This window comes from Haliotis asinina, chromosome 7 (genome assembly GCF_037392515.1).
Source record: "Haliotis asinina isolate JCU_RB_2024 chromosome 7, JCU_Hal_asi_v2, whole genome shotgun sequence".
Lineage (NCBI taxonomy): Eukaryota > Metazoa > Mollusca > Gastropoda > Lepetellida > Haliotidae > Haliotis > Haliotis asinina.
In genome coordinates, this window is record NC_090286.1 from 63,829,267 (window position 1) to 63,854,668 (window position 25,402).

The 25,402-nt window shown below is 45.1% G+C and overlaps 1 protein-coding gene across 1 annotated transcript; it reads left to right on the plus strand.

Moving 5' to 3' along the window:
- The first annotated feature begins 73 nt into the window (after positions 1-73).
- LOC137290208 (regucalcin-like) lies at positions 74-25,331 on the plus strand. Its single transcript, XM_067820936.1, has 6 exons — positions 74-228; positions 1,934-2,110; positions 21,394-21,573; positions 23,138-23,338; positions 23,684-23,833; positions 24,234-25,331. The coding sequence occupies exons 2-6, from the start codon at positions 1,951-1,953 to the stop codon at positions 24,443-24,445; spliced, it is 903 nt and encodes a 300-aa protein (XP_067677037.1). The 5' UTR covers positions 74-228; positions 1,934-1,950; the 3' UTR covers positions 24,446-25,331.
- Positions 25,332-25,402: the final 71 nt, after the last annotated feature.

The following is a 25,402-nucleotide window of genomic DNA, read 5'->3' on the forward strand; positions in this document are numbered from 1 at the left end:
TACCTCATTTACATATGTACATGTCTCTGTATGTGATTGGCGCTAGAGTCCTGGCTGGGTGTGGCTTCCTTGCGTCATCAGATGTATAGCACAGAACCATGAGCCGCTCAGCAGTAACAGGATATATAGCTGTTACTGAGACCCGTCAGTAAATCTTCGTCTCTTAGAGTTGGACACCTTGGCCGGGCGTCATACTAGTATATACTACCGCATACAACCGACCATACCGTGAGTTTTGAAATGTCTATTGATAGTGCAAATGGGTTTTGATTTAATTGTGCCAGATCCTATAATTATGGTTCGAATCCCACATTCTCATAATTTTTTCTTGGTTTGCAAGCGAAATAGCTTTCTTTGTGTTGCTTTGATAGCCGAGAGATGAGCCTCTTTTGTACCCACAGCACGCCGTGATCATGCTTAACTACCTGTTTCAGTTCATTGCATGTATGTACTGCTCTCCACGAAAGTTATTTAATCATATTTCTCCAGAGTTAGACCGGCTGCAGTGATTTAGAGCTGCCTCAAGTAATGTCATTATGTGTCTCTCTATGTGTTAACAGAACACAATCGCGCGCGTTTTTCCACAACGAATTCACAACCGAAGTTTTGACCTCCTTATGAATACGTGTTGGTTGTGGATAATGGCAGCTGTTGGGACAACGAAATCACACATAACATTTTTAGTTTTTTTAACGTATAGTCTATTTGGGGCTGTTTACAATGCTGAGAGAAGTTCTGATACCATGCGCTATCTTTAAAACATGGTACTTGTTACGAACATACACGTATCTGTCAGTGACATAATCTTACAACCAACACACGGTACGAACAGATGGCAACACACACCGATTCGAGGACTTTGATTGGTTAATCAAGGCCTCGCCATAAGATCTTGTTGACCCAGAACTACTTTTTCATTCCTAACAATTCTTGCAACTTTGATGTTGTTTCTAGTGCATTATTGCAAAAACAGTTTGATATAGTTTAAGTTTTACCGTGCCAGTCCGGAATACCACGTCGCATAAAGTAAGCTCTCACTAACACGATGTTAATCAGTCACCCCAAATGACGCTGCTCCCCGTGCCACAGACTAGCCTGTTTGTCCAATGTCCTTGCACAAGTTATATTCCAGGTTCCGTCTGAAAGATTTTAGTTGTCTAGATACACCATTCTGTATAGTTGTTATTTCTGCTCACACGGGCCGTTTGAACGTGGTTTCATTATGACAGTGACATAATCTGTGGTCCTAACAAACAACTCGAACAGAAAAAAAAATCATGATGCAGGCACCGCACAAAATTTCTGAAGACACAATGTTCAGATGGTAACTAACAATAGCAGTCACACGGCGTTTCAGTGTCTTCAGCTGATTTCGTCACAGACTATGACGGTGACCTAAACCTTCATGAAAAAATGTCTCGTTCACGCGATGACAGCATAGAAGTTGATATCGATATCAACTGACTAAGTCCCATACTAGTCGTTCTCGCTATTCTCTGCTCCTACCTGTCTCGGAACTATTGACAATAACGTCTACAACAGTTGCTGCACCTCTAGGTCAAAATGTCAAAACGCGAAATTTCCCCAACAACTAACACAGGTAAGCTCAACAATATAGCGACGTAGCGGATTTATCAATCTGTAATGTTTCAAGTTCTCCCTCACGGCTCATACCTCAAACAACACTTATCCACTCAGTAATATTGCCTGTTAATGCTTCAGCCTTTATGTATATTTCGACGCAAACGTAAGACCTTCATGTTTGGCGCATACTTTGTACAGGTTTTGGGTTAATGGAGTCACTTACTCCTCGACTTTAACCTGTTCCGGTTCTTAAAACACCAAACATGTAGCGTTGTATGTCGACGAAACGTCTGAAATACTTCATATATGGCTTGTTTCACCTAATAATATTTACATACCAAAATTTCAGTTATTGTCAGACCAGCGATGTATACAGTGGAGACAGTGTTGAAGAATGTGGCGACCAAGTGTGGAGAAGGACCCCACTGGGAGGACTCCACACAGACGCTGTTGTTTGTCGACCTCGACATCGGCAAGATCTTTAGATACAACCCCGCCACCCGCACCAACGACATGATTCAGCTCAGTAAGTGTCTCCACATGACCCCATATGAACAAGAGTCCTCACACTGCCCCGCCACCCGCACCAAGGACATGATTCAGCTCAGTAAGTGTCTCCACATGACCCCATATGAACAAGAGTCCTCACACTACACCGCCACCCGCACCCAACGACATAATTCAGCTCAGTGTCTCCACATCACCCCATACGAACAAGAGTCCTCACACTACACCGCCACCCGCACCAACGACATGATTCAGCTCAGTAAATGTCTCCACATGACCCCATATGAACAAGAGTCCTCACACTGCCCCGCCACTCGCACCAACGACATGGTCCACCTCTGAACACTGAACACTGACCTCAATACTTGCCTAACAAGACAAACACTCCAAAGCCCACTAAAAAGCACCCAAACCTTCAAAGTCTTGGGTACATTATCCACCTTTGAGGTCGCATATAATCTTACATAACTAGTACCAATATAAAGTACATAAAGCCCCAAAACACATAACCTGACAGCAGGAAAAAGACGCTCACACAAAAACCACCAAACAACAAAAACACCGAACCCGGGCAATGTTATTAGGAATCACTCAAAGCTTTTCCATGGATATGCTGATGATCAGCAGTTGTATATGTCTGTAACATCTGAAATACCATCAATGGAAGCTATGCATCTCGGACGTTAACCAGTGGATGACCTCCAGTTACCACAAGGTGGACGGTGGCTGATTTCATAATGTATCAACAACTTGCAAAGATTCCAGACACCAATAACTCTGGTGACAACACACTTATTAAATCTTCAGTCCACGTGAAACATCTCGGCGCTGTTAAGGACAGATCGGTGTCGTCTAAAAGTCAAGCCTTGAACACAGCTACATTAGCTAATTTCCACCTCTCCGTGATTGGAAAGATGCACAGACACATTGACTCCGAGACGTGGAAAGCTCCGATCAGCTATGTGACTTCCTGAATAGACTACTGTAATTCTCTCCTCCAAGGTTCCACTGTCATCCAGCATCTCCAGAAGCCCGCATGACCACCCGCACTTCACTCCAGTCCTACGCCACCTCCACTGGCTTCCTGTGAAAGATCATCCTCGATATCTCCAGGGTATACGTTCCGATAAGTCTCCACTATACCCTGGACGCATCCACGGCTCTGCCCGATAAATGTATTACCTCCCTTGACTGTCTTTTGATCCAGTCAGGTGTCTACACTGGGAAGTTGAGCGAACCAATCACAACTCACTTTCGTTTTTTGAATTATCTAACCGATTATACTTGGCAACAGAAACCATGCCGAGGTTCTCTGGAAGAGGTAGAAGGCGTTCTTGCATATGTTGTAGTAGTATATACAATGGGGGTTCTGGACCACTTTCAAGAAAAGTCTCTACAAAGCCTTATTTACTAAATAAGGCTTTGGTTGGGACCTTAGCTCTTGCTACTATTACCCCTACTACTTAACGTGTGTTGGAGGTAACACTGTGCCGTACGGTACGATCAATAATTCTTCTCTTACAAACCCCCTACCCGGCCCATCCCTCAATTAGTACAAGTTAGGTTCGTTGGCTTTCATATCCACTTTATCTATGTTGTAAGTTTTGACTGACCATATAGGATCGGTGGCCCGCTTACGGCTATCACCCTCGTGTTCCCCCGTCTGGTATAGATACCTCACTAGGGCCCTATCTGGTATCTGTTTCTCCTTCCCACGCAATGGAGCGGCCGACTCTGCAACTATTGATTTTAGTTTGATAGCGTCTGCCGGTTTCTTACCGGTGAGACGGGTGACTTCATGGTTGATTGCCGACACCACCTTGGGTAACCTCGTGACCCATTCAGTCGATCGTTTTCCAGGGGTGGTCATCTCCCTAGCATACTGATAGCCGAACAAGCGCTCAGCCAAAGTCCTATTAAATCTCTCAACTATGGCTTGGCTGCGATGGGCTCCAGCCGTGCCACGCCTGACCTTTGTATCGTGTTTGGCTAGCAGTTGTGACACGGCACCCATGAACTCCCGTCCGGGGTCAACTTGCAGCTCTGTTGGCCACGTCAGCGGACTGCGTTTGTATATGCGTTCGAATCCTCTGGCTACCTGGGCCGAATCTTTCGTGGTCAAGGGTTCGGCTTCCTTGTAACGACTGGCTACGTCCACTACGGTTAAGGCATACTTATACCTCTTGTCGTGGGGTAGGAACAGTAGGTCTGCCTGGTGAACGCTATTAGGTATGTTAATACCGAACCTCCTTCTAGGCACGTAGCGTGGTTCCGGCAAATAGATCTGCCACAGGGCTTGTTTTTCAAGCCACGCTTTGGCTTCCTCCGGGGGTACTCGCGCTATTTTAGCTAGCTTATCTACTGCGCTAGCTCCTTTCCAGTACCCACGCGGGCGGTAGTAAATAGCCTCAAATTTTTTCATGTCTATACGCGTATGTGTTTATCCCATCAATAGCTATCCAACGTTTCGTGTCCATAGGCGACAGGGACGTCTTGTTTATAGTCAGTCCGTATATCTTATGTCCATCACTTCTAAGTGTGTTCATTTTATGCCTAAAGGTACGGGTCTTGAACAGGGCTTCCTTGAATCTGGCGTGTTTGATGTGTTGTTTCACCACATACTTCTTAACCCCCTTAGCCTTCCGGATCTCACTATTGTCGGCTTTCAGTATGGAGTACATCTTAGGTCTCAAACCTATGTACTCGGCTATGGGCGTGCCAGCACACTCGTCCTTCATCTTACCTAGGACCTTTTTATTTACCGTACTGTGTATGGCATGGGTCTTAGGGTAGTCGCTGGTGTCGTATAAATCGAGGTGTTTTTTCATGTCCTCGTACACGTCCTCGGTTCGAATTTCTAACAGCAGGGAATCCGTGTCAGTGTACAGCACTTCACACCTATCGCCGTACTATTTCTTGAGCTCGTTGTAGTAAAAGTCGTACATCAGGTGTTTGGATAAATCGAGGCTGCTCATCCCCACGTAAACAGGCCGGTTGAATTTTATGTGGCTTTTCTTCATGTGTAGGGCAACCAGGTTGTCTGTGAATATCTTACTACGGTTGAATGCCGGACTGACTATCAATCTCCTGAGCTTGTCTTCCTCACTCGACCGAACCAGCTTCACGGTCACGCGTTTCCTCAGGTTCTCCATAGTCTTACCAAACACCGAGTTGTTCATGAGCTTGTAGAGATTTTTCTCAAAATCACTGGTGGCTTTTTTTCGTAGGTCTGTGTTCATTCTGATGTAGGGCTCCATCCATGGGCTCTGGTCGAACATGAGCACCCTGTGTATTTTGGTCAGCCTCATACCCAACAACAGGTACAGCTGTAGGTTGCGATAGTGAACGATGTACTTGGTCTTATTCATTAAGTTAGGAACGAGTTTTTCAACGTCTGTCACACGTCCACCTAACAAGTTATGTTGGTACTCAGACATCCAGTCTGGGTTAACCCTTATACGTTCGGGGGCCAGGGGGTAGCTGTTGTGTGATGTGTGTAATTCCTTGGTATACTCTAAGTCAACCTCGAGGATATACCCTTTGTTCGAATCTGGTGCAACCCCCATAACATCAACGTGTGGTACCCATTCGAATCCCCCTGTAGGTAGATACTGACTCATGGCCCAGCCGTACAGGTTGTTTGCGTCGAGGTAGAGAATGTGATTGGTTGGCTTGTTAGGATCGTAACCTTTCACGTATTGATTATTTGCTTTCGCGTATTGTTTGGATGCCATGGAAATCCCACCTCGCAAGCCTTTCTCAATGAATAGGTGCATGTCGTAATCTGTGAGCAATTCCAAATTAACTCCGGTCTTTTTAAGCAAGGCGTCCCACGACAGACCTGGGCTGGTGTAATACCATACGGGGTCGAGTTTATACTGCTTGAAACACGTCCGCCTAAATGTCTCAAACACGTCGGCTAACAGCAGTACATCTGTCCTCAAGTACAGGTCGTGATAATCACCCAGGTTCTTACAACCCAGTTTATTCCATACGTTAGTCGCGTGCGAGTAATCATCTCGTGAGACGGACGCCTCATTCAGCTTGCTATAAAAGCAGTCAATAGGGGGTAGTCTGGTGTCGGTGAACTTGACCCAACTATCCATGTACTCATAGGGGTACACACCCTTCCTCATAAGCAGGGGTCTAGTCTCGGCGTCTGTGTATCGATCGGTGATAGGGAAGGTATTGTTGGCCTTGACCAGACTGTCGAGTGACGACAGGAGGAACTGAAACGAGTCAATGAACCTAAGTCCGTTTAAGCTGAAGGAGATGTATCTCTCCATGTTGTTGGGGATGCACGTTATATTACCATCGATTTTCGCGATGGCCTGCATGATCAAGTGCGAGTCATACCCTCTCAAGTTGTGAAAGACAACGGGGATGTTTATTGTCTTAGGGTTGATTTTAAGCTTGAGGTTGCACGCGCTGTGAGCGGCGCCTCTATACTTACCAGTTATGTGGCATTGATCTCTCACCGAATCACCGTTAAGTGGTGAGTCACACACGTGACAGTTAGTGCTACTAGCGTGAGCTAGCCTGTCGACTCGGGTCATACGCATGGGAGCAATTCTATACAATGCATTCCTAATAATTTTTTCTTCCTCCTGCAAACACTTTAGAAACCTTTCAGCCGCGTCAGGACCCCTATACACTACCGGAGCTTTCGTTTCCCCGTCACAACGGACGACAATGTATCCAAACGAACAGGCTTTATGCTCTTGTGTTTTGTGGGTGATGGGAGCCTCGCCGGCGGCACCACTGGGGGAATCCACACCCACAACTAAGGCTTCGAAGTCGGCGTATATGATATAAGGCAAAGACATTTGGTTCTTGTGGTTACTGAATTTTAGGATATTATCACCTTCCTTAGGCATGTCGACTCGTATGGCCGTCTGCCCCACACCTTGACAATCATCCCGGTGGGATTCTAATAAATCAGCTCGTGTGAAGCCATGTAGGCATCGTTCACAGAAGTGGGTCTTTTCTCTGTGTGCCGATTGGTCATACAACAGCCTGCTAAAGTGTTTTATCCATGTGTAGTGATACTTATCACCTCGCTGGATCATGAATATATTGATAACTTGGCGATCCTTCACCGGGCTGACCCTGTGTACTATTGTTGTGTTACCTTCGTGCCCAAAGACATTTATAGCCAGATTATTCTGTTTTTCTACTTTAGTGATCTGGGATATGGGGGTGGGTTCATCTATACCATCCCAGTTGAGCCCATCGTCTTGGGGATAGCTAGAAAGCCTATCTGAATGAGTGCCAGCTGGAAATAAGGCTGACCAGATAGCTAACCTCAGGCAATCGTTTCCTCTATTCTTAACGTTTACTATGGCATGTTTGTTCCTATAGTAGGGAGGCAAGGCTAGGTATGACCCGCCTCTGAACAGCACGTAGTTACCTATGTCTAGATAGACATTATCGATTTTATCTACAGCCCACCCGGACCCCAAGTGTGTGTAGCGTTCTAGGTTTTCTCGTATCTGCTGAAAACTGGTATCGATTGATGCGTCAATGGTCTCTGTGTGTGTGACAACCTCTTGTTTACCTCGGAAGTAAGGCTGAACATATTCAGTGGTACTCCCAACCTGCTTATCGAGCGACATTTTCACTGTGATCTGAAACTTGATACTTCCTAGGTTATTTAGTTCCTGGTTGACCTTATCAGCTATCAGAGGCTTGATATCTGTAATGTCTATGTTTCTATCAACGTGCATGCGCCAACCTCTCAAATAGTTGCCTACAGCGCGCTCAGTGCGCACGAACTGTAGGTCAATAGCTCTATTCTGTCGTAATAATTCTACAAGCTGTGGTTTTCTCATACGGGAATACCCGCCTAAACCCAAATCGTGTGCCTCGGCTTTCAGTTGTTTTACAGTGGGAGGTTTTGCTACGGGGGCATGTGATAACAATGCGGTTAACCCGGCTCTCCCCAGGTTTGAATAACCCGTGTATCCAAGCTGTTTTGCTTGAGCTTTTAATTGTGTTACCGTAGGAGGTGCTTCTAAACCTAGTAATCTCAACAATGCTGACTTCCGCATTCGAGAATACCCGATCACACCTCTCTGTTTTGCGACCCGCTTCAGCTCGCGCACAGTAGTCATAGTGTTTACACCTAAGAGAACCAATGTCTAATTGGTTCACAGTAAAGGGAGGTAACCCTTAAGTGGCTGTTTCACGCACTGTTGGATATATTGTAAAACATTTAATTGGAGTCTATCTTGAGCAGTCGCCTACGTTCTTTTATGTAGCCTTTTGTATTCTCGTACGTTCGCTCCGTGAGCTTTACATAGACAGTAGTGTCCTTTAACCCCGATACCACACACAGAACACGTGTAGTTAGGACTTCCCATATGGAAACAACAGAACCTCTGATTCCTGCATTTCCTACCACAGGCCTCGGTCTTCCCCATAAGTATGTATTCACATCGGTATGGAGCGGGTCTCATGTTTACTTATATAGGTATTGTAATTTAATTGCTTCGCAACCAACGCAGTAGCTGCTATACCCAACACTATGAAGACCAGTTCACGATTCATTTGTCCCTTGGATGGTGTGTAGTACTGAGCGAGTGTGGGTTTATTGAGCGGTTCCAATCGTTTACCAGTTAGTAGGTAGTATTCTTTCATTGCTTCATCGACATCGTTGAATGTTTGAACAGCATGGTTTTTACGCGTGAGTTGTTCGTTAATAAAATCGATCCTCTGGAGGCGTTTTTTAGCGTACTCGGCCTGTGCCCTTTGTAATTTCTCAGTAGGGAGATTGTGCCGCTTCCTTTCTTCCTGTATTGCGTGATCATCTCGTAGTTTCGAGAAGAGGAAATTACTCCCGGAAAATGCCAGGGCATTCACTAACGCCCCACCGGCCATCATAGCTATCGTGGCCATCCTATATTTATTTCATTATATTTTCAGGTATTATCCCTTGTTTTACTAGGATGTCTTTTGTGGCCATCGCCATACCAAGGTTCATTATGAGCATACCCATATCCTGCAGGTTGAAATCTAGCTTGATAGTTGGTTGTTTAAGCACCATTTTAGTCAACCGAGCGTACCCTACGGCTAGACTGGCGACCACTGTGGCGTGGTATGCATCGTTGACGAACGTTTTCCCCTCAGACATTATGTATATGATATAAAATATTAAAATTATAACATGATATGCGGGTCGACTGTGGGGGTGGGGGGCTCACTGTTGGGTGGGGGCTCACTGTGGGAGGGTACCCCCACGTATAACCACGAGATAGCCAAGGCAGCAGTTACGCCTACAGCCAACAACAGTCGGGTTGGGTTGGTCACTTTATGTTGGTTACACCACCGTTTTTTACCGGCAGCTACTCTCTTAGGATTCTTCTGTCTGGTTACTGTTGGGGGTACCTCCACTGAAGGGGTCACTTCCCTCACTGTTGGGGGTGTGGGGGGTTCCCCCACTTCCCTCACTGTTGGGGGTACCACCACTGGGGTTTCCCTCACTGTGGGGGGTACCCCCACTGGGGTCTCCTGTGTAGCATCCATCTATACTATTATTATTATTCTTTCTCTCAAATTGACAATGCTTTGCCGTGATAATCGCCGCCGTCACTGGAGCCAACAACATACCATATTTGTGGTACAGCTCGCAGCTGATAGAGCTCACGGCGTGTTCGATAAAAGGGTCTTTCTCGAGGTCTTCCCACAGGTAAAGTCGGCGCTCTGGTGGAATGGGAAGGAAGTATGACCGGTGTATATCTGGGTCATAGCCGATCCTATTGTCTTTGTCATTTCTGCTCCGAGCCGGGACTCGTATCTAGCATACAGCTTATCGATTTCTTCGGCTGACATTTTGTGAATTTTATCCGGAGTGTAGAGTGAGTGTAGTTCGAGTAATTCCTCACACTCCATCTTATAATATAACAAGTAAGATTTAGTTTTAACTATATAATACCCGATGCAGACAAAACACAGAGAAATGAAGGTTAAGTTGCACACGACAAACACTTCAAATATCATAGCTATACTTAGCATTTGCTTCGCTTTAGCTTAGCTTTGCTTAGCTTTGCTTAGCTTTAGCTTAGCTTTTGCTTAGCTTTGTTTAGCATACTATATAAGCCACGAGCTTAGCGTGTTTAGTTTCAGCGAGCTGTTTCTTCACCCGTTCCCATTCTAATTTACTCATCACATCGTTCTCTCTCAAACACTCCTCGAACGAATCCCTGTCCTTGCAGTGAAATAAGGCCACCCATCGCGTCTGCTCCCTGAGGTCTTTCAACACCGAGTTGAACTTCTGCGTTAGCACCCAGACGCTGTGATTTGCATGCCGGCCGGAGAAGGCCAGGTACGATAGCATGTCTCTCTTTTTTGTTATCTCGCGATTAGCGCTGCAGTCGTCCAGTATGAACAGCGTCGGTTCTCCTTTAAATTTCTCGTGAAGAGATTTCAACCAGTCCTGCAGGCGTGTTCCAGGGTCGATTTTGTGTACGTCCGGGTCCGTCATCACCCAAGGTCGCACGTATGTTTTATTCATGCTCAGAGTAGGGCACATGATAACGATGTTATCGAACACATCCTTGTAGTAACCCTCCAACATATCCAACACGAAAACGGTCTTCCCACAGCCAGTCTGCCCGCACACTATGGCGCAGTGTGGGTCAGTGGGTAGTTGTGGGTACCCCCGGGTACCCCCACTAGTAGATGCCTTGCACAAATCTCCCATTGTCTATATTAAGTTGCGCGTCCATAATAACGTACAGATATAATTTCAACTTACCAGCGGGTTGAGCCTTCTTAGTAATCTGGATGGTTATCCCTTCGCTGCCGTTATCTATACGGCGCCCGCTACCGTGCAGTTTATCATCATCCGTGGATCGCATGTCCAACCATAGGGCGTACTTGGTGGTCAGGTATTCACCGATCTGCACGGAGCTTAGGTCCAGGTCCTTTGTTATGTAATCCCCCACTGGTAGCTTTTTTATCTCATCCCACTGCTGGTGTGGTCTCATACCATGACTGAACAGCTGGTTGGGCACGCCCTCGATGGTCACTTCCACCTTTTCAATCTCGGGGTTGAAAAACTTCTCGCTGTCCCTCCGGAATGGATCGTAATACTCCACGGGGATGACCAGGATACCTTTCATCGATCGCGCCGGCACGTTCAGGTTGATATTCCACACAGTGTCGCTCTTATCTCGCACGACTGATCTATGCCTCAGTACGCGATCGTACAGGATAGCCATCTTCCCAGAGTACTGACTTCGAACCTGCCTGGCCAGCTCCGGGCTAGTGACCATGTCGAACTCCAGAGAGATGTTGTCTATGGCATAACTGGCCTCATCACCGTTCGGCGTACGCACTACTTTGCTATAGTCGTTAAACATGAGCTCGTATTCGAGCCTATCACCCAGCGCGGCCTGGTAAAACAGCGCGTGTCCCGTGAGCAACTCGAAGTCGAGCGGCACGCAGAATCGATTCCCGTACGCTCGAGCGATGGCCTTTTCACCGTCCGATAGCTTGTCTTGCTGGTCTTGCGTGAAGACATACCCTATGCGCGCCCGGGTTGATTTGCTGATACCCTGGTACACATCATTGACTCGTTCTCCCTCGCTTTTCCAGAGATCCCTGTAGCAGTGAAACACGTCGCTGTCGTCGATGCTCAGCACCTCGTTACCGCTGATCTTGACGGTCGTTTTCTTGATGATGGCTCGCCCCACGTTCCGCACTAGCTCGCGTTTGTCGTTGTTGGAGGTCAACGTGATATTGAACGCCAGTCGAACAGTGCCTGGTACAATGAGGTCATTCTCACCAAGGTTTGGAAATCTAACCAGCAGAGTTTGATTCTGGTCTATCTTGCTGGGATTGTTGGTGATGGTCACCGACTGGCACACGGCTCTGGCTCCTAATGGCTCTCTCAATCTTCTGAAAGGATCTAATTTTCTGCCGTACATTGTTATATATAAACGAAATATATTTTTAATACTAAATAATGGCTGAAGACATACCTATGGATGATATGTGGGATTATATTATGGATGATGCAGAGGCCGAGCAGGAGACCTCATTCAGTACTGGCCTACAGCCGGCTGTCGAAGATATAAACAACCTCAAGCTCTCGCAAGGTGGCTCACTCGTGAAGGAAGCCGTCGACGCTTATTACAACGCAGTTGAAAAGAGAGACAAAATCAAACCGTTGGGAAGGTACTATTCCAGGTTTACCCTCGATAGAGATGGTACGCTGCGTTTTAAGGGGATCGATCTCGCGAATCAACGCACGAGAAAACCGCTTGCCTTAGTAACACTGAGCGGTCGACATGGACCTGACTTTGTCCGCGAACTAGGTTTCACAGAGTACAGTGGCGAGCGACCTAAGATTCCTCCGAAGGCCCGTCAAGATCTGGAAGGCATCAGGGACGCCACATCGGTTCAAAACATGACTTATGATATTGAAAAGGTGTTGGACGACTACAAGAACAAGCCCTTCCCGGGCCTCGAAATTACCTTTCGGGAACTGAAATGGTTGGATCTGTTGATGCAAACCATTCGTGGTCAGCTCTGGAAAAGCACGGCCAAAATGAGTGAGATAGACGACCGCATCGCCTATGAAAAGAAAAAACTCGGTGAAACTGAGGACGAGTCTATGAAAGCCACCATCGAGGAACGAATACGTAATTTGGAAGATGAAAGGCAGACCTGGTTGGAGACAGCGTCCGGCTACAAAGAAAAGCTTTGATCCCAGACCAACCGTGTGCGGGAAACCATCAATCAAGTCCTCTACCGAGACACCACGTTAGCAGACAGGATTCGGATATTGTTCCGGGAGCAAGGGATCACCATCGCCAGCATTCTGACTGCATTGGGTTTCATCATATCAACCTTGGTGGTGTCACTGACAGGGGGTACTGTGGGGCCTGCCGGTGGCGGGGGAACTCCAAGTGGTGGTGGGGGTGTTAAAGACTGGATAAAAAAACTCGGGGAAGGTCTAGCTAAACTGGCTGGTAAAGCCGCCGAAGCCCTTCCCGGCATCCTGGGTAGCATCGTCTCGTGGTTGTTGGGCGCTCTGGCTAAAACTGCCACGTGGTTCAGCCAAAACCTGTGGGCAGCCATCGTCGCCGTGGCGGGTCTGGTGTACGTAGCGGCTAAGAAATCTTTAACCAAATAAGTCCCAAAGCTACCCCACCAACCACCAGGGCCGTTTTACTATCAATATGCTGCTGAGCCTGCATATGAGGGTGTGTGGGGGGTACCCCCACATGAACTTTAGACTCCGGGGGTGACGCCACTATACCCGTTTCACGTGGTGGGATGTGTGGGATATAGGTGGTGTTAATATCGGGGTTGATACCCAACTTTTGATCCTTCGTGGCTATGACTATTTTGTTGTTATAACCCACCACTTTTTTTACTCTCAGTTGCATATCACTCGGAGCCATGTACAGCCCCACGCCAAACACGTAATTGACTTTCGATCTGGCGTATTCTAACACGTTTTGGTAACGGTCGATGGCCCGCGGAAGATCAACTGGAGAATTGATAGCATCCTCAACGTTGGCAACGAACTGTTTCTGAGCGTCGAAAGCAGTTCCCTTACCGAGGATGTTGGAACGCGTCATCGACTGTGCACCCAACAGTTCCCACACGTACGTTCGAATCGAGTTGTTCAACCTGGCTACCCCGGCACGAGTGAATCCTTTCGACGTATCCAGCATAAACATTTTCCACCCGTCTGCGGTTGACTGCTCCACTTTCTGGATTATGAAAGCAACACCACCTTCAAAGTCCATACGATCATCCCTCCATTCATTACTCGACAAAGCAAAGTCCTGCCTAAGTATACCTCGTTTCACTAAATCATCACTTGCATCTTTCACTGGTTTTGGTCCATATTTGGTAGGTTTAGGAACAATATCATCTAATGCATGGAAAAAATTCCCAGTACTAAACATTTTTCGTTTCATAAAGTTTGTTAGTAAATCTTTCTTAAATGCTTTTACTGAGAGCCCATCGCTGTAAGGAATACCCAACCCGTGGTTCAACCCCGGCAAACGCCAATCCGTCTTCGGGCTTATTTCGAATTCATTGCAAATACGTTCGTAGACCCGTCTATCGTACGGGTTGTTTGTTGCGTCCCACGCTTTGTCCTGTGGGAGGGGGGCGCTGATCTCTTTAAGGATACGTCTGACCTGGTAGTACACGTGGAACTTGAACACAGACTGACTCAGCGGTCCACGCCGAGTGTCGGTCAATGTCACACCACACCCCGTTGTAGCGCACCACACGACAAAGTTTAATTGATTCTGCCAGAACTGGATAGGGTTGTTGAACCAAGCGTGGACTGCCTTGATGTTAGTCACCGAAAGCTTATACTTATCGAACACATCTAAAAGCTGGGCATTGAAATACAACTCAGGAGCAACCACGATCTTCATGGGGGAGAAATCTACGTCCAGTTTAGGGTAAAACAACATTTTAAAACTCTTATATAATGAGCATATATACTCTAACATGTACATAACACTTCCAGGAATAACGAGCGGTGAGGCCGTTCAGCTGACGCACGCGATCGATAACACGTCAGGTCAACTCGAAGTCGCACTCTGCGATATCACCTACCTACCGCAATGGACTAACATCAACGCCAGCAACAACAAGCTGTTCGTCAGTGGAACTCGCAGTCAGATAACTGACGGCTACTACAGCGTGTGCTCTCTAAACGACGAGGTCTTCAAACCCCTGGGAGCCGAACTCAAGATGAACGACTCAAACGGTACAGTGGTGTTAATCAACAACGGAAGAAACCCCTTGAGGCTAGGACGACCATTAGCGAGGATACTCGGTATGTCTCCTGACGAGATAAAACCAACAACAACCGTCACAGGCACGAAGTTACCCGACCTAGTACCGTACCGAGAGCTATACATTCATCTCGGTCAGGTGAGCACAACGTACAACATTCAAGGAGGCCACCCTTCCACTATACTGAGAGCAGTGCCGGTGAAAACTGAGAAATACAACGACGGTAGAACCGAGTCGTTTTCACCACGGCAGTATAAGAGATTAATCCAGGGCAACATACCTGAGCTGACAATATCGGTGTTAGATATAAATCATAATCCTGTAAATATAGGATACCTCAGCTTAACGCTTCATGTAAAATGACCAGCGCACAAGGGCCCGGAGTGAAAAAATGCGTCAATATCGGGATCTCCGACCTCGGAGACACGCGCGGTTTCGACGCTCCCGGAGTAGATGGTACACCGTACGCCTTTCAACTGAAAAACAACATTTACAAACGCGTTGAAGTCACCTCCGGTGGAGCCCTAAGTGATATAGTAGATACCGCAAGAGCAAAAGTCAACACTAAGTACGCCCTTGTCAACACCGGTAATAACTGGATAATATACCCATCGTTCGGGGGTAAACTGTTCGACTTAGACGATGTTGAGAGCACTACCGTCGCCCGAAACAAGCCATATATGCTCGTCTTCACCGAAGATGACAAGTGGGTGTTGTTACCCGATAACGACGACTGGTTTCTCAATATTAGACTCGTCTCTCCCTACGTGTTCACGGATAACAAAGACAACCACCTAAACAAAGTCGTGAACAATGGAACCCTGCTCGTGGCTTACGTCCCAACTCAGAGACGTAGCATAGTCGTCAGCCCACTCAACACTATGGCAGCCCACATGCTAACGAGTAAACCGACCATACAAAACGTGAAATTGCAGTTGGTGTCTGAATTCGAAGGCGTGGTCACTATACTAGAGGATCTACCGGCAAACTCAACACTGATCATCAAAGTCTACCTAGGGGAACCATCGGGGAATGATGTCGAGATAGTGAAGGGGATCAAACTCGGGTGGGTGAAACGACACCAGTATCAAGTTTGCAACGTTTACGTGCGGGTGGGTTCCAACTCCAACACCAGTCTGCAGGGTGTCAATGTGATCGTGGAAAACAAGATATCACTAACCAATATCTTCCTGCCTGCCAACATACACTTCATGGGTATGAAGTTCACCCCTGAACTATTATCAAAAAACCAGTTGGAAATTATATCGTAATAGTATAATAATGACCAGTCATCGACCCAACACTACGCTTAACGACCTAGGAGATACGGAGGAATTCGATCAGCCTGGTGAGGAAGATGAATTATACATCCTGCACTTTAAAGACAACGTGTACAGACGGGTGTCGTTATCAGATTTTAAAGAGCCCAAATGGGAGATCAACTTAACACTCGCCTCACCTTATATCACATTAAAAGACGAGTGGACCATCTCTAAGATTAGCAACAACGGTAGCTGGGTCGGGGATTTCATTCCGGAGAGGGGATTACAAATGGGAACTATTGGTGACAAAAAAAATGGGTTAAATTCTGCATTGAAAAATAAATTAACATTTAGCAATCGTTTGAGTAATCTAAATATTCTTGATATATTCTCCCCTTCCACACTCATCATAGAATTCTTCTTTTATTCAAGCAATGAAAACACCTCAAGAGTACACCAAATTGTACCCGGGTTGACAATACACTGGTATGACGAACACATAGGTCAATATTGTCGTATTGTTATACAACGGGATACCCCGGGTCATATAAACAACCGCTTAATAAGCCTCAGTGGGGTTTTTATTACAACAGGAAAGTCTATTAACCTCTCACCTATTACCCTGAATAGTGGTCTAGAACTTGTAGAATTCAAATTCACTTATGGACTATTAACTGAAACCCAATTAAAATATCTTTCATAATATATATTATAGGATGGGTCTGTACCCAGTCGTAGAGGAAGTAGCGAAGACGTTGGAAACCGTAGATGGGTTCCGCTTGAGGCAGTTATGTGATGTGAAACGTCAACTAGAACAAGACCGTGACACGCGGAAAGCACTATGTAAGAAGTACAATAGAGCTTTCAATATCGTGGACGGGGCTGACACTACCCTTATGGCAACCAGCATGGGACTAGGGGCGGCAGGCGTTGGGTTGTTGGCTACCATCGTGGCTGCACCTATAGTGCTAGGTATTGAAATAACAGCTGGGGTGGCAGGGTTAGCAGGGTTGGTGCTTAAGTTATTATCACGCAGACTGCATCGTAAGGCATTGAAACACGACGAGATCAGGGTTCTGGCCGAAGCAAAGCTCAACACAGTGAGTGAGCGTATTTCCACGGCACTCTCTGATAGTAAGATCTCAGAAGAGGAGTTTCGTTCAATCCTCTCTGAACTCACAAAATATAACGGAATGAAACAAGATATTCGGTCCAAGTCTCGTAAGTCTGCTATCAGCGAGGACGAGAAAAAAAAGTACATAGAACAGGGAATACAAAAAGTCCAGCAAGCCTTTATTACGAACACCAAAGAGATCATAGGCGGTTCACGTTAAACTGTTTCATCGATATAAACGTGACATAGGCATAGTAATTACCGCCAACTTTTTTGTAGTAGGGGTAATAGTAGCAAGAGCTAAGGCCCCAACCAAAGCCTTATTTAGTAAATAAGGCTTTGTAGAGACTTTTCTTGAAAGTGGTCCAGAACCCCCATTGTATATACTACTGTTGTTTTAATGTTTCGGACTTGTCAATTTGTTTGTTTGATTTCCGTAAAATCTGGAACGCACTGCGAGCAAACCTTCGCAGTTGCGACCGCTACCTTTGTTGACACTGGCAAGCTCGGTTATAACGGCGGCCTAGCTGATTGGCTACTGTGAGAAGGCGGAGCCAGCAAAGGGAGGTAATAAATTTATCGGGCAGAGCCGTAGATGCGTCCAGGGTATAGTGGAGACTTATCGGAACGTATACCCTGGAGATATCGAGAATGGTGAAAGATCGGATAGTCTTCAAACAGCGCCTTCTCACCTACTCCACACACAAAGAGGACTCTTCTTCACAGTAACTAAAGGACTTACTTTCTCTGCCCCAATCCCATAGATCTCTTAGATTATCAACCGAAATTCCACTCTCAGTGCCATCCACAAACTCAAAATTAGCTGATAATGCCTTCTAAGTTATTACACAGAAGATCTGGAATTCTTTGCCTCCCCAAATTCGAGCAGGTGATTCTGTGTGCAGTTTTCAGGAGACTGCTGAAAACCTATCTCTTTACATTATTTATTTATTTATTTATTTATTTATTTATTTATTTATTTATTTATTTATTTATTTATTTATTTATTTATTTATTTATTTATTTATTTATTTATTTATTTATTCTCTCACCTCGGAATGTTGTTGAAAGTTTCAGCGTAAACTGTGCGCACGCCATGCCACGGCTTATAGAAATCAGCAGTTCTGCGGCGTGGGTATACCGGAGACTGGAATGGCTCAAAATAAGATGACAAGACATTTTGGTGTTCATCGAGACACGATCTCATCTCTGTGGAGACGTATTCTCCATAATGGGAACATGAGAGATGTGTCTCGGAGCAGCTCTCCATGCGTGACGTCACGTTAACAAGACAACATTTAGGAATCGATTGCAGACTGCCAGTTTGACTGCTCGGACGATTCCCAGTTTACGTCCAACCAGTTCCAGGACAGTGCAGAACCGACTCAAGGCGCATGGCATCCGGCCCCGACGGCATGCAATACGTTGAATTCTGCTCCAACGTCACCCCATAGGTACGATTGATCGGAACGACATCTACAGCACAAGAGACATGAGTGGGATGGTGCCTTGCACACTGACGAGTCCAGATTTCAAGCACATGTCAGGGCAAGGCGTACAGAAGGCGAGGTGAACGGTATGCTGACTGGAGCGTTGTTTAACATCGATAGTCTGGTGGTAACAGCTTTATGTTATTGGGGAGCATCATATCTCCCGATCGGACATAACTTGTCATTGTCAATGCCAATCTGACATCTGCTATACAGTGATGAGATAACTGGGCCTGATTTGCAGCCGTTCAGTCAAGGACAGTGACTTAACCTCACGATTCAGCTTCAGTTTTACTAAACACACAGCAATATTCCAGCTATATAGCGGCAGTGTGTGAATAATCGAATCTGGACAACACAATCCAGTGATCAATAGCATGAACATCTATCTACGCGATTGGGAACCGATGACATGTGCCAACCAAGTCAGTGACCACCAGTCAACCCGACCACCCGGTCCCTTTAGTCGCCTCTGACTAAGGATATAGCATAAGTATATTACATCATGTTAATATCTCTTTATATTAAAAATACTTTAATCCAGAAGAACATCTTTCGGTCAAATCACTCCGGTGGTCATGGGCGTTGATATGTTTGACACATGTCATCGTATCCCAACTGCGTACAGCGACGCACATGCTGTTGATCACTGAATTATTTGGTCCTGACTCGAGTATTTACAAAGCGCGGTCATATACCTGTAATATTGTTGAGTGCGGCGTCAACCAAGACACGTAATGGCCAACAAGGGTCCATGTGTTATATACGTAATACGAAAGCGCACGTAAAATCTCTATATGTTCATCTACATCATCATCAACATCACCAACATCATGATCATGGCACATTTCTGCTTATATCGGTAAAACAATCTGTATCGAAACCCAGCAATGACAAAAAGACAAGCTGTTATGATTATAATGTCAATAATTGGTTCATGGAAATGTTTAGATCTGCGCTGGGATTGTTGTACAATTGCAGTGGGCGGCGAGCCAGGTTACTGGTAAAAGCGTCCGCTGAAGGTTCCGGTTCGGTTCCTCACATGGCTACAATGCGTGAAGCCCATTCATGGTATCCTCCGCCGTGATGTTGCTGGAATATTGCTAAAGGCGGCATAAAACCGTACTCATTCACTCACTCAACATAAGCTAAGTTTGCTGATGTGAATGAAACATTGTTTGATGGGTGGCGTTCCGAGGTTTTGTCTTGTTGGCTTCAACGAGTTTCGTATCTTAGAGAAAACATGTCGCTCTTGAGAATGGTAGGTCACAACCTCCTTGCGAAATGGTTAATGAAAAACTACCTTTTATAATACTGGCTTTGTGAGAGAAGGGGGACTTACATTTTGTAAATAAAGACTGTGCCTCATGCAGGTGGAAGTTCCAATTTTTATCCGAGTGTTTTCACTGCTATTACCACCGTTAGTTTTATTTGTACTGACACCTTTTGTTTGCTGGCGATTACAATTTGTATGGATTGTATATCTAGTTACTTTGATAATGGTGCAATATATTTGTGTTATTTACTGTTTTAAAACTGAATTCATGTTCTGTCTCTTATAAATACACCCGCAACGTCACATATTGCTCATGCAGCTTTATCTGTTGTAGCAGCAACTTTTTCTTTTACACCTGCAATTTTATATGTTGCTCCTGCAACTTCATATTTTACATCTGCAACTTTGTATATTGCACCTGCAACGTCCTGTATTGCACCTGCAAACTTTGTATATTGCACCTGCAACGTCCTGTATTGCACCTGCAACGTCCTGTTTTGCACCCGCAACTTTGTATATTGCACCCGTAAACTTTGTATATTGCACCTGCAACGTCCTGTATTGCACCCGCAACTTTGAATATTGCACCTTCAACGTCCTGTATTGCACCTTCAACGTCCTGTATTGCACCTGCAACGTCCTGTATTGCACCTACAAACTTTCTGTTTTGCACCTGCAACGTCCTGTATTGCACCTGCAACTTTGTATATTGCACCTGCAACGTCCTGTATTGCACCTGCAACTTTGTATATTGCACCTGCAACGTCCTGTATTGCATCTGCAAACTTTCTGTTTTGCACCTGCAACGTCCTGTATTGCACCTGCAACTTTGTATATTGCACCTGCAATGTCCTCCTATAATGCACCTGCAACTTTGTATATTGCACCTGCAACGTCCTGTATTGCACCTGCAAACTTTCTGTTTTGCACCTGCAACGTCCTGTATTGCACCTGCAACTTTGTATATTGCACCTGCAATGTCCTATAATGCACCTGCAACTTTGTACTTTACTCCCGCAACTTCCTGTATTACAAACGCAATTTACTTTACACGCGTAAGTTCATATTACACTTGCTGTTTCTCATGTTACACTTGTAACTTTAAATGTTACAAATGTAAAATATCCATTTTTCACTCACAATTTCATATTTTAAAATTGTAACCTCATATTTTACACATGCAACTTCATACATTTCACATGCAAATTCTCGCTTATTGCCACAAAAAAAACTCACATTACACACAGCCTAGTATAGTACCAATTAAACTTCATTTGCGCATGTAATTTTAATAACAAACATACGACTTCATACTGCCCTATGCAACCTGCCATTACACAACTTCTTGATGAAATGTGTCTTCACTCAGTTCTCTCCACGTCACAGATGGGTGTGTAGGGTTCGTCGTGCCCCGCAGTAAAGGGGGATTTGTAATCGGACTGGATCGCACCTTCTCAACTCTCGACTGGAACACCAAGACCGTCAGCAAAATAGCGGAAGTAGAACCCGGGACCAACAACAGAATGAATGATGGGAAATGTGACTCTAGAGGACGTCTGTGGGCAGGTTAGTAGCCGCAGTTACCTTCTAAAAAGTAGATTAATAGTTTCTGTGACAATATGGAGTGGTAAGTAAATCGTGGCATTTGAAGGTCGTAACTCGACAGTGTGCTAAGTATTGCAGCAGCTGATGCGGGTATTAGGTAGGTCCCTTTATGCCCAAACTAAGTAAAACCTTGCATAATGTGACCTGAATGATACCATGGCGTGACATGGAAGGTTGAACGGCTGTTTACCTGACTCTAGTATTTTAGCATTTACAAGACGGTGATATCACTTCAATGTTGCTCACTGCAACGTACAATATAATGCATTCGGCGGTTACATCGATTCCCGGTATTAATCAAGCATCTGTTCTGCGAAGGGGATAACTCGTTGATCCACGAACGTATTAATCCTTGCGACTTCTGTGGGAATGATGTCTTTCGGACCAACCTAATTCAATTTTGTTCAGAAACAGTCTGTGACCGGAAATAAATTTCGCAGTCCGCCCGGAACTGGTATTGTCCAGTCACACGGCACAACTCTTTATTTCCGCCTCATTTTCTGAACACATTTTTTATGTTCCATGGACCTTTGTCATTTAATTAGTAAACTTGCAAATTTTGCTCACGTCATGACTTCACTTGGTCTATTTCCTCTGTGTCGGGTACAATCTGATTGCTGTGTCAGGTATAATGTCATTGTGTCCGATATGATGTGAATGTGTCAGGTACAATGTGATTGCTGTGTCAGGTATAATGCCATTGTGTCCGGTATGATGTGAATGTGTCAGGTACAAAGTGATTGCTGTGTCAGGTACAATGTGATTGCTGTGTCAGGTACAATGTGATTGCTGTGTCAGGTACAATGTGATTGCTGTGTCAGGTACAATGTGATTGTTGCATCAGGCACAATGTCATTGTGTCCGGTATGATGTGAATGTGTCAGGTACAATGTGATTGCTATGTCAGGTACAGTGTGATTGCTGTGTCGGGTACAATGTGATTGTTATTACAGGCACAATGTGGTTGTTGTGTTAGGAACAATGTAACATATGTCATACTTGGGATTTCACTTTCTTAGTAAAGTACAGATTCTAGCACTTTTTTGGTTGGGCCCCATCCAGGATTCGAACTCGAACCCTCAGAGTCAGGCACCTAATCGCCAGCACACAAAGTCAGCCGCCTAGCCCGCTCAGCCACCCACCGCGACTTTCACAAAATGAAAGTCGGACAACTGGTAGTCTAGACTGCGTACCGTGTGTACCCCTCTGATGAGTGTAGATTGACACAGCTCCCACGGCCGAATGCTATGATTACACTATGCCATTTAGAAAGTGGTCAAATGCAACATATGTCGTATTTGGGATTTCACTTTCTTAGTAAAGCACAGATTCTCGTACTTTTTTGGTTGAGTCCCATCCGGGATTCGAACCCGCACCCTCAGAGTCAGGCACCTAGTCGCCAGTACACAAAGTCAGCAGCCTAGCCCGCCCAGCCACCGCGACTTCTACAAAAATGAAAGTCGGACAACTGGTAGTCTAGACTGCGTACCTTGATGGTGTCAGTACGATGTGATTGTTGTTTCAGGCACGATGAGCAAGACGCTGGAGGACTTCCAGGGCAACCTGTATTGTCTGGACACGGACGGTACAGTGACCAAAAAGGTCGAAAAGACTTGCATCTCTAACGGGTTGGCGTGGTCCCCGGACGACACAACCATGTACTTCGCCGACACGACGCCACGCAAAGTGTACGCTTTCAACTACGACATCAACACTGGAGATATATGTGAGTTACGTACTTATACACGTGGCAGAGAACGCATTTCCACAAATTACATCAGATAGTTTTGTAGCGTTTCATTGATTACCTTGCAAAGAACTGATTCTAGCATTACAACAGTTCTTTGCAAGGTAATCCATGAAACGCTACAAAACGATACAAAGCCGCATTCAACGGTATTTCAGTTATATGGCGGCTGTCTGTAAATTATCGAGTCTGGACCAGACAATCCAGTGATCAACAGCATGACCATCCATCTACGCAACTGGTCATCGGTTCCCAACCGCGTGCGTGTAGATGGTTAATCCGTCACGATACACACAAAGTACACCTGTTTATATTTCTTTTCAGCCAATAAAAGAGTGGCTGTAGACTTTGACAAAGTCCCAGAATTCAAGGGGAAGGTTCCCAGTCCTGACGGAATGACGATAGACACTGACGGCAACATATGGGTGGCCTGTTTAGGTGGAGGCTGCATGGCCAAATTTGATCCGAGAACAGGTGAGGGGCTTGGTTCTGTTATCATTACTACAGCAGAGTTGTTTTTTATCTGTATACTTTGATCCACACAGGATTCAAACGTTGTCTTTGGTGTACTTGCAGACGCTGCACAATCGTATGCCCATGAATATGCAAATGTAATGAGATGTTAAAGAATTTCTGTCCTAGAACTTTGAAAATTAAAATAAATAAGTAATGCAGCTTGTTACAAACAGGACATGATTATAAATCTACGGTAATTAACTAACCGTTACTTTGTGCTTTGAGTCCTCCTTTCCGAGTGAAACATGACTGCTTTGGCTGCTCCTACATGTCGATAAACAAAAATAGATCAAACATAACGCGTGGTTACAGTTCGTTATTCTTTCGCCCGAATAAATTCTGATTATGTCATTACCAGGGGCAGCGCTGCAGCAGGTTCATCTGCCTGACGCTTCTCAGATCACGTCGGCGGCCTGGGGAGGGAAGAACCTGGACGAGCTGTACGTAACCAGTCTCAGGAAGGACATTCCAGACAGTGAGCTCCATACCGTCAACTCACAGGCAGGATCGCTGTTCAGAGTTACCGGCCTTGGCGTTAAAGGCATCCCGGCGTACGTCTACCAGGGCTGAAGAATAACTGCATTTTCTCCTACCCAGAATTTAGTTGCCAGAGTTTAGAGTTAGCACTGACAGGCAACGTGTTTGCTTATCTCTAGACCCCCTCACACCGGTGTCCATGTCGTCCTTTACGATAAAATTAAGATAATCACCGCCAGGCTCCATCAGACAAAGTAGTGTATTCTTGAATCCGGGAGCTGAAACCACAATGAAATATTTTGTCGAAAAACAAGAAAAAGAATTGTTAAGATAATACATGATAAGATTCCAGTCTGTAATAACAGTGTAATATCAATGTTAACTTGTAATATCCATGGTAACTATGTGATATCAGTGTTAATTGTGTAATATCAGAGTTAACTGTGAAATAGCAATGTTAGTTGTATTTTGTACTATCAATGTAAATGTAATACCAATGTCAACTGTGTAATATCAGTGTTAACTGTGTATTATCAATGTAATTGTGTAATACCAACGTAACTGTGTAATAACAATGTTAACTGTGTGATAACAATGTTAACTGTCCTATATGTTAGATGTCTTAATTAAATAGTGTGGTCTGTGATACCCTTTGGTATTCTACAAACTACCTCTGACATAGGGTTAATTTATTTCCTCTTGACATTATTCTTGCTTGAACCTTTCGGAAAACCACAATTCGGAAAACCATGATAATATGTAATTATTGAAAGTAAAAAGAATACTGTTGTTTAGCATTGGTAGAGACGTTCGAGGTCAAACGTGCAAATGTTAGTGAGTTTCTTATTAACAGTTCAGGTTTGGTAATCGTGCATCGGTCGTGCTTGTTGTCTGCATATTTATTCCAGGTTGTCACATCAGTGTGGTCCGACTGTATATCTTGTAAATATAGACATGTTATATAAACTATTATCTGCCATGATATGTGTATCTTCATGCTGTATTACTTTGCCCGTTCTCTTGGGGCCTGGGCCCCGTTTCACAAAACTC

Coding starts and splice junctions, on each gene's coding strand:
- LOC137290208 (XM_067820936.1), top strand. CDS start 1,951: ATGTATACAGTGGAGACAGTGTTGAAGAATGTGGCGACCAAGTGTGGA. Junction 2,111..21,393: donor CAACGACATGATTCAGCTCA/GTAAGTGTCTCC, acceptor TCCACGTCACAG/ATGGGTGTGTAGGGTTCGTC. Junction 23,339..23,683: donor CATCAACACTGGAGATATAT/GTGAGTTACGTA, acceptor ATTTCTTTTCAG/CCAATAAAAGAGTGGCTGTA.